The following is a 10,131-nucleotide window of genomic DNA, read 5'->3' on the forward strand; positions in this document are numbered from 1 at the left end:
CTACGCCACTGAAATCTGTGGTGATGGGAGGCAATGAGGAATGTTCTGCATTTTAAAGCAAATGACTCAATGGGAAGAAAGGGAGAGCGAAACCTGAATTGGGGGGAGGGGAGGGGGCTGATGACAAAATGAGAAGAGGGAAACAGCTAAGAAGTTTATAAGGACTCTGCATAGAGCCTTCCCTCCAGTCCTCAAGAATTCAGGGGGGCCCCAAATTGCAAGAGCTGGGCTGAAGGGACCAGTGAAGTATGAGCACTTGGAGAAAAGCAGCAGCAGTGATTGCTGTGCTGGGAGCAAGGTGGAGAGAAACATGTCTGAGGGTGAAAGAGGACTAAACTAGACATATTGTTATTCTAGAGAGGGACAGGGGTTTTTAGAAGAATTGGCCGGTTTATGTGAAGTAGGCCCCCATGAATGCTAAGATGAAAGAGGACAAGCCACATGTGCTGGCTGTAGCTAACAGGAGCGTGCGGCTGTCTCTTGCCCTCCACTAGCTTCCCAAGAGCAAAATTTGGCAAGTCCTCGGCACCAGTGGCTCTGAGGAAGGCGGAGGGGCTTGTGGGGATTAAATAAGCTAGAAGAGAGCTGGATTTCTCCAGTCTTGCAAATGACCTTTTGAGTCAGATGTGAGGAGCTCTGGCCACAGGTCTCCCTTGTCTCTGCCAGCTGAGTGCTCTTTGTGACCCTCTATGCCCTACCCAGCTGGTGGGAAGATCACCAGTCCTCTTTGGGGATCAGTACACCTCTGTCTCATGCCTGAGAGTGAAGCCCAAACAGGCAGCCGGTTGCTAAGCTTCAGGCTCACACTGCTGCATTTAATGAGTTGAGAAGCCAATCTCCAGCAGAATGGGTTTAGAAGGCAGAGATGCTTCGGAAACCATGAGTATAAAGTCATATGGTGAAGTTCTTGCGGTAACATGCGGGTCTGAATGCTGGGCACTTTCAGCAGCTTGAAACACTGCATTTCTGTTCCATAGGAAATTTTGATACTATTTTTTTTTCTGAATCAGTGCCAAAACAAAAAATGTAAAAATGTAAAAACATTTTTGGGAGTGGGGACAATTTGGAGCCCGTAATGCTAAAATGTTATTCCAAGCTGGATTTTTCATATTAACTTTGTATCAGATGAACCCAATATAAAATGTTATATTATAAAATGAGTTAAAAAATCAACATGAAAAGTTGTTTCAAAATGGAAAAAGCTTCCCATTCGCTCCATATACATTTAATAAGTGCTTTTTTTCCTCATGTAAAAATGTTTACATTTTGCTCAAGTTGACGTTTCTTGAAGAAAGTTTTGATTTTGATGACGTGACATGGCCTATCAGAAAAATTTCAAGCAAACAGCATTGTTTTGCTAGACATTTTCTTACTTCCTGCTAATAAATTTGTCATAAAGCTTGAGATTTTACCTGGGTTCTTTCTGAGAGGTACATCGTTACTGGTAAATTCTCAGTACAACTTTACATCTTTTTAACTTCAGGAGTAAGGCGGACTTGAATTTGTTTCCTATCCTGGAGATGTTTTCCCAACAGAAGTGAAAAGTAGAAAAATATGCATGTGCCATGTTCACCAACAGTTTGTTGAATTAGGAGGTTAGATATTTGTCTAACCTTTCTAAGCATGAGAAGAGTTTAGGGTTTTTTTCAGGCACAAAAATAGTGCCTCGATGGTGGACAAAACCATCCAGACAGAAAAGTGTTACCGTGTGTGAAGAAAACAGCCTATTACTTCAGACATCTTTGGAGATAAACTGAGCCCCGTTGTTAATATCCTGTCCATGTTTCCAGTTCTTTCAATCTAAAATCCAGTAAATACTGAGAAGAATTTAGCCCAGAACAAACAAGCACCATGAAAAATTAGAAACTGTATATCTAATTATTTTGTAGCTAGCAATTAAAAAAGCCAGAAGCTTCACTGCTTTTGTCTTTGTGAACACTTTTTTAAACAGCATTTTAGCCTCCACGGTGTTTTTTTAACTCCTCTTCTGTGCAGTTCTCTGTTTCCATTGGTCATTAGGAAGAGACAATGCAGTTCAGCAGAATACATTCAGATAGAAGTATTATCTCCAAAACACTGCAGTAGCTCAGTGTCCTGAGATCTTCAGTCAATATTTTAAGCTTTTAGCTCAGAATGTATTTTTACTTCCTAGCGGTGAGCTAGTGTCTGCTCAAACTAGCTAAAAGGCCAAAACTTGTCCACAAACCTAATCTGTTTTAGAAGCCCTTCCAAAGAAAACAAAAATTTGGCATGCTGAGCTTGTGCTGCCAAGTCGGGGGGAAAAAAAAGGTTTGTCAAAACAATTGTATTTTTGTGAAGCCACAAGAACACTCACTAAGTTCCTATGATGTTACTTTGCCAAACAAACTCCAGCTCTTTTTGAAGAACAGAACTGAATGAACTGTGAAGGAGCAGGAGAGTGGGCTTGTCAGCACACTAGTTTTTCTGGATAGGTAGATCCTGGTTTTATCCTCTTACTTGTGCTGTTTAGCTACAGGATTTCGAAGAAGGGGAACAGATATTTCATCTTTTCCCTCTATCTCCCATGGCTGACATGGAGAGATGAATTAGTAACTTTTCACAGTTTGCCACCTTTTTCTGCCCCTTCTCCCCTCTTTCTGCTTCATAACGTTGTTTCTTTTTGCCTGGTTTTCACCATGATATAAACATTCCATTAAAGCATAGGGGCTGGCAGTTTCTGAAAGCAGATTCCTGTCAGAGATGTCAGGAAATAACTGTGTTTGGGGCCAGACTACTGAAAGCAGCTTGCATATATGATTTGTTTTAGGAGGTAAAGGATCATAGTGCACACAAATGATAACAGCCACTGGAATCAACAGAGCTGGCAAGTCAGGACGACCGACACCTGCTATTTGTACCTGCAGTCTCTTCCAGAGCATCTTTCCTCCCAGGGAAGCAGTGAGAAAACCTGCAGTCTTTTAACCATTGTTCCAATTTTGTCCTGCTTTTGCATGATTTCTCTCCGTGCTCTTTCACATCTGCAATGGAGCTTGTCCTGACTCAGCTGTGAGGGTTTTTCTTTTTGTGTTGCTGAAAGCACGTGTACTGTATTGAAAGATATGAAAGGGGGGGGGTTGTGACAGGCCCTTTCCTTCTCCAGTACACCCATGCCAGCTCATACCTAGGGAAGTCTGTACCTGGACCAGATCTTGTTTGGTTCCCCTGAGCAGCATAAACGCATTCCCTACAGTCTCCACTGCTGAGCTGTCTTGCGTGAAGCGCCTTCCTTCCCAAAACAGGTTCTGCTGGCTGATTCCAGATTAATCAGAGAGTATCAAAAAGATGTGAACCTTTTGTTGGGTTCTGTGCCAGTCTCCCATCTAACAAGCCTGCTGCTTTTTTTGCCTCTACAGATCCCTGTTGGCACTGAGATTGAAGGGATGAATATCCTGGGACTGGTGCTGTTTGCTCTGGTTCTAGGAGTGGCACTGAAAAAGCTTGGCCACGAAGGGGAAGATCTGATTCGCTTCTTTAACTCATTCAATGAGGCAACTATGGTCCTGGTTTCCTGGATTATGTGGTAAGTGTGTGAGTGCAGACACACCTGCGGTAGAATAATAGTGTCCAGCTCAGTAATCTTACCCTTTATCTGCCTCTGGGTTTTCCATGCCACATCCCTCATCGTAGCAAAAGCAAATGTCATGAACGTCACTATGCCACTGTATAGGGTCTTTTCTTCTTGCTTGTGACCTACAGTTAGACTGATCCCGAAGGTGTCAGTCTGGAACGTATCAGATAGTTGCTTAGAAATATTCTCAAGGGCTCCATTCAGATTAATTAAAGAAAATCAGGCTTTCTGTTTCAAAGCACCCGAAGCTCATGGCCAGCTGCCATCGTATACCTAATTTATTCTGTCTCAGTTCCTGGGCTGGCATGAGTAAATGAGGTGTGAGCAAGTGAAGAATATGGCCATTTAAAAGCCCAGGATGTTTGTGCTTGGTGTGCACCTATAAATGTGGTGCATAACTGAAATCATACTTATAGCTTCCTGCCTTGATTTTTCTGTTGCCCAAAAAGTTACATGTGCTGACCTGAAAGATGCCCAAGGACATCGGAAGATAGCCCTCTCGCTGTTACTTGGTTTGAGAGGTGTCCTGTTGAGTGCATAAATACAGAGCCCCAGCTGTGACTTGTGTCAAAGGGTGACTGAAAACCTAAGTCACTTTGCATAGAAAGAGGGGACAGTCATCCTACTGCAGGGGTATGGTCTCCATCCTCCTGCAACAATAGTGCTGGCTCTTGAGCGTTTTGCCACTGTTATCATCAGAGCCTGAGTTTCATGATGGATCTTTAAATCTCTGTTCCTGTTCAAAAATCTCTTCCATTTTCCTGGCTGAAGCAGGAACCAGTGTTACTAGCACTGTCCAGACACATTTAGATGATGAACGTAGCCCTGACTGAGCTCACAAAGCCTTTGGCCCTCAGCAAAAGCATGGGGTGCGCTGAACTTTTTCACTAGGCGAGAGACCAGATCAGAGGAGACAGGAACCTCCAGAGAGCAGTTCTTGCCACCTCAGCTCTGGAGTGTGACCAAGCTCCTGACTAAGTTTTATTCACCTGATGGGGTTGAATGTAGGCCTCAAAGCAAAAGTATGGCTGTTCTTGTTCAGGTGGGATGGTCTAGGTTCCTTCTTTGAGACCAATAGCACTAATATCTGACATGCAAAAATGAAAAGTCATTTGTTACTTAACAAATTAACTGTAAGACGTTTTTCTGTCTCTTTCCAATGCTATGCACTTACCTTAGTGAAACTATGTTTTCATCCTTCCTTTTGCATTTTTTACTCTTGCTATTTTCCCCTCCCTGTAAGAAGCATAAAGGTTTTAACAAAACATCTGATTTTACGCAGGCAGGTCTGTGTTAGTTACTGTCATAAGGGATTGAAAAATTCAAAATCTCAAAGCAGCTTAAGTCTTCTACTCTTGAGTGTAATTCCTGGGATACTGAATACAGATAAGTGGCAGTTCTTGTATTCAGCTGATTACAGTGCTAACACTTCGAGCCAATCAGTTGATGTATAATCCTTTACTTGGTGGATTATCAGGACCACAGCTGATTCTGACACTGTGGGGCACCCATGGTCCTTCTCTTTCTTTCCTTAAAACTCTTGTGTCATCCTGATACTTATCCAAAACCTGTCAAGGCACCTGTACTTCCCAAAGGATAGTTTGGAATGGGTCCAATCATACCACCAAGAGAAGAGACAGCTTGAGCTCTGTCTAGCTCTGCTCAGCAGCCTTTCATATTCAGCAGCACTTAGGTCTCAGTTTCCAGCTCCTTCCACTCCAGCCTCCCACTTCGAAGGGAGAGATCTAGTCTCAGCTCTGAGTCCGGTGTTCGCATTTGCAGAGCTTGTACAGGACTGGCGCTCCCAGAGACCTTGCTAATTGGGACGTAGGTCAAAGGCAGCATGTCACAGAATTAGCAGAGGTTGTGTGGGGAAGGTTAAACAGGCTCCGCCCAGAGATATGGCCAAGGGAGGCCAGAGAAAGGATGCTTATGTTGAGCTGAAACATGTGGAGGTGCTCTCTGTGCAGAGCGGAGGAGCCACAGAACTGCTGGGGGAGAAGCAGGCAAGGTAGAGGTGAGTGATACTTAAGGAAATCTTAAGGCTTGCATCTGTTTGCAAACCTTTGCATGCTTAACCTCACCTTCTGAAGTTTGTTCCGGCTCCACAAATCAGCCTCACCGAACATGGTCACGATGGACTGGAGGGGTGAGTGGGATAAAAGCGTTATTCCTGAGTTGTGCAGGCAAATGTTTTGCAGCCACAGATTTGCAGCCACGTGTGTGGCTGAGGTGACGTTTTGGAGAGCTGGGTGACTTTTTGGTATTTCCTAATCTTAGAAGCAGGATGGATAAGAGCATGAACAACGTCAGCAGAAATACTCAGACACAGACTTCCTACGTACAGCTTTGGAGGAACTGGGTCTAGGCCTGAAGTGATTCCCAAAGTTGGTTTAGTGGCTGTTATGCTGCAGGTGCAAGGGCAAATCTGCCTCTTCAGGACTGTCCCCAGGTGTGCTAGTGTGGCTGGAGGAGGGTTTGGGGCTTGTACGTGGCGTTTTCCCCTTGAGCAGCTCCAAGCGTTCCTGACAAGGGGAAATCCAAACAAATGCTGACATCCGGAAACCTGTTTCCAGATAGGAGACATGGGAATGTATGTGGCTGTTGGCTTGAGGGAGGCTCTGGAAGCTTAGTCACTTACCTTAATCTTCTGTAGACAAAGAGCAGAGTTAATAGCTTTCTTTGGCATGTGCATTAGCAGCCTTTAGCTGAGCTCTCTGCCACTGAAAATGGTTATAGCTTTTTCTTTCTTGCACTGAACGTGTTGGCGTGCAGTATGTCTGCCATTTTAGTGACCCAACTTCATGCTTCTGCTGCCAAACTCTGTAATGCCCACTCTTCTATACCTTTCTCAGCTCCCCTGGAGCGATATTGCTCCTTTTTCTTCCCTACGATCAGCCTTCCCTTCAGCAGTGACCTACTTAGCATTGGGTCTTTGCCCACCCTCCTCCCTGACAGACTAAAACTCCATGCTAGTGTCTTGTCCCGATGGCTTCTGCCAACATGTCCACTCCCAGTCTGGCGTCCTTTCTGCGGTTTCCTAGAGGTCTCTTTCAGGGCATAGGTCAGTGGGAGGTTTTTCGGTTTGTCTTCCACCAAGTAAGAGTGTAAGAGGGGCCTTGCAAATTTGCTTAACCTGAGAGTGTGGTGAATAAAGTGCTAGCCCTTCAGTAGGAGCAGCATATTTGTCAGAAGAGTGTAAGCTGTAGCAAAGAAAGCAGCGTTTTTCACAGCTTGGTGTTTGAACTTAATGACAGACCATAATTCTTTACACAGGTATGTACCTATTGGCATTATGTTCCTTATTGGGAGCAAGATTGTGGAAATGGAAGATATTGTGCTTCTGGTGACCAGTCTGGGAAAATACATCTTCGCCTCTATTCTGGGCCACTTCATCCATGGAGGAATCATTCTGCCACTTATTTATTTTCTATCAACACGCCAAAATCCTTATCGCTTTCTCTTAGGACTTATCACACCACTTACCACTGCTTTTGCCACTTCCTCCAGGTGAGCTTCTGTGCTTCTTTTGGGAGTATAGTCTGGTTGTATTCATGATCGTAAACTAGTTGCATCCTGGCACCAAACTGCGATGAGTTTTAGGTCCAAATATTATTTCTGAGATTGTAAAAAGACACTTCTGAGCATACAGAGTCTCACTGCTATCAGCAGCCTACTACCCTAGAAATGCTAATATTTAGCTATCGAAAATGATCCTCAAAGTGTGGGGGCTATAGCGTGATCCTGAGTTGGAAATTTTTCATGGAAAGGGTGAAAGTGTTTGCCTGAAAAAGATCCTACTAGTTGTCCTTTCAATTTTAAGTAACAAATGAAGGTCAGTAGTGAGGGACTTTGACTTGAGAAGTTTATTTCTCCCAAGTTCAAGAGGATCTGGAACAAGTTTAGACTGATTTTGCCGAAGCAAAGCAGATTTACTAGCTAGTGTAAAATGGCATAGCACTACTGATTTCAAGGATCTGGCCTGATCAGCTTTTATTTCTCATAGCCAAGGATTGCCAAACTATCAAGCATGTCGTTTACGGCTTTCCCAAGGGGCTAACTTCTTATCAGTGATCACAACAGTATAAAATCATTCCAGGTCATCTCCAAAAAGCATAGATGCATGACTGTCTCAGGAGCTGAATTCAACATGAAGTAGTAGAGGATTTATGAATCATTTATAATCATTTACCCGTATCATTTATAATGCAAGAAATAAATCTAACAGTGAATTTGGATTTGTCTATTAATTTGAAAAGTTAATAGTACACCAGTAAGAAGATATTGTTGTTATATTTGCTGTGTTTATATTGGCATCTGTTGTAGTATATTTATGCCTTGATGCTCGTTATTCCAAAGTCCTGTTACACTGCATACTGAGCTAAGTCATGAGTTCTTGCCCCTGGGAGATTAGAGTCCTTATCAGCTATTTCTGGGTATAAGCAGATTATTAAATGCCACTGCTCAAGAGGGGCAATACCAACAAGGAGGGACACTGCCATTGTGACAGAGAGGAACTACAGAATGGCATCATCTTTATAATAGTCTTGTCTGGGATTTCATGTTGCAGTGTTAGAAACATGACCGCCATGAGACAGTGACTTTCCATTGAGCGCGCTCTAAGGCTTTGTGATTGATTTTCCCTCTTCTGTGTTTCTAGCTCGGCCACTCTCCCATCGATGATCAAATGTATTGAGGAAAACAATGGAGTCGACAAGAGGATCAGCAGGTTTATCCTTCCTATTGGGGCGACTGTGAACATGGATGGAGCTGCTATTTTTCAGTGCATGGCAGCTGTGTTTATTGCTCAGCTGAACAATGTTGACCTCAATGCTGGGCAGATCTTCACTATTCTGTAAGTTGCTTGCTATTGCAACCACATCCTTCTGGCCCCCAGACACATTAAAGTCTGTGGTCTTTCTGCTAATAGCTAGCAGTTTGCATTCCACATCTCTGACCTAAGGTTTGCAAGCTGCTATGAAACATAATTACAGGGTGATTAAGGCATGGAGTCTTTCAAGCTTTATAAGATTTGCCAGAATCTCGATTTAATAAAAGGTGGAACCTGGGAGGGGTAACTGAATTATGAACAGACTTTGAGTTGTTTAAAGCTTTTCCTCACACAAGATTCCTCTCCTTCCTTAAGGATCTCTCCCCACTTCTCTTGCCACTGAGCTGGGTAATTGTGGCATGCTCCTCTACCCAGAAGGCTGCCCTGACTTTCTCTCTGGATGTCTTAGAAAGTACTTCTGTTGGCTCACTAGCTCCTTGTGTATCAATTTCATACTCATGACACTGCCCCTGCTTACCTCTGCGTCTCCTGCCATTGTATCACCGATTTCTCATTATCACCCTCCTCCTAGCTGTTTTGCTTTGCCTCGTTATCCCCTCCGCCATCCTGCATTGGCAGGCAGGAAAGGATTTGCTTGGGAAGCAAATGATCTGTGTGTCTCTCACTGCAGAGATTGTTGAGAATTCCCACGGTGGGGAAATGTGTGCTGTAACTTTAGAGAAAGGAGCACTACAGAACTCGTGCTAACTGGGTTCGTACATTCACTTGCAGCGTGACTGCCACTGCATCTAGCGTGGGTGCAGCAGGTATCCCAGCTGGAGGAGTCCTCACCATCGCTATCATCCTGGAGGCTATTGGACTTCCAACCAATGATCTCTCCTTGATATTAGCAGTGGACTGGATTGTGTAAGTACCTTAGGCCATACATATCTGCTGTTGGATGCCATGCTGCACGATCAGGTGGAAACCTGCTGCAGGGTAGTCAAAGTAGCATATTATAAAATAAAAACCTACGAGGTGTGGCTGCCTACAGGACAGGAAATTTGGTGGACAGGCCAGGTGACAGAGAACAATGGAGAGGGCATTCCCTTTCCAGTCAAAGAAGTTCATATGCTAAAATTCCTCTTCAGCTTTTTTACCCAACCTTTATTGAAACAGATTTCTCCCTGGTTTCAGTTACCTTCAGAAGAATAGTTAAAAGTTTGTGCAAGAAGATATTGATGTTGCTGAAAATTAGATGGACGCTAAGGGGAAGGGAAGGAAAAGGAAATTGAGTCTGAATAGTTGGAGAAAACTTTCTGGGAGTCAGGTGTGTGAAGCAGTCTCCACTAGAAGCTGTTGGCAGCTATTGTCTGAACAACAAAAGCAAGACTGGTCAGAATATCGAAGCAACAGAGCGAACTGCCCTCCATTGGCAGAGCAGGGACACAGAGGGCACGCAGCAGTCATCACAGCAGTAGGCAGTGTCACAGCCAGAACGTGCTGCTGGGAACCGTAAGTTAGGTACATCACTTTCCCTTTCCCTGTTCTGGGAAAGAGCTAAGAGGTCAGACCTTTGCTCAGCATCTTCTCTCCTTTCACCAAGAACCATTTCCCTCTTTGAAACATGAGAGATTATGCCTTGCCCAGCTCTGTTTGGAAGAATTTATCCCACCACTCAGCTTGGTAATGTCCTTGTTTAAGCCTAAATTTACCTTCTGTACCACCACCTAAGTGAAATTAGGGAAGGGTTAGAAAATGTATTTTGCAT

General features: G+C 43.9%; 1 protein-coding gene across 1 annotated transcript in view; it reads left to right on the plus strand.

Moving 5' to 3' along the window:
• Positions 1-10,131, plus strand: part of SLC1A4 (solute carrier family 1 member 4) — a 35,757-nt gene that overhangs the window by 13,895 nt on the left and 11,731 nt on the right. The window contains exons 4-7 of the mRNA XM_068940713.1: positions 3,375-3,541; positions 6,866-7,099; positions 8,250-8,444; positions 9,153-9,287. Coding sequence (XP_068796814.1) covers positions 3,375-3,541; positions 6,866-7,099; positions 8,250-8,444; positions 9,153-9,287 — 731 coding nt within the window. The remainder of the gene's footprint in view (positions 1-3,374; positions 3,542-6,865; positions 7,100-8,249; positions 8,445-9,152; positions 9,288-10,131) is intronic.

Source organism: Struthio camelus, chromosome 3 (genome assembly GCF_040807025.1).
Source record: "Struthio camelus isolate bStrCam1 chromosome 3, bStrCam1.hap1, whole genome shotgun sequence".
NCBI classification, from domain to species: Eukaryota; Metazoa; Chordata; class Aves; order Struthioniformes; family Struthionidae; genus Struthio; species Struthio camelus.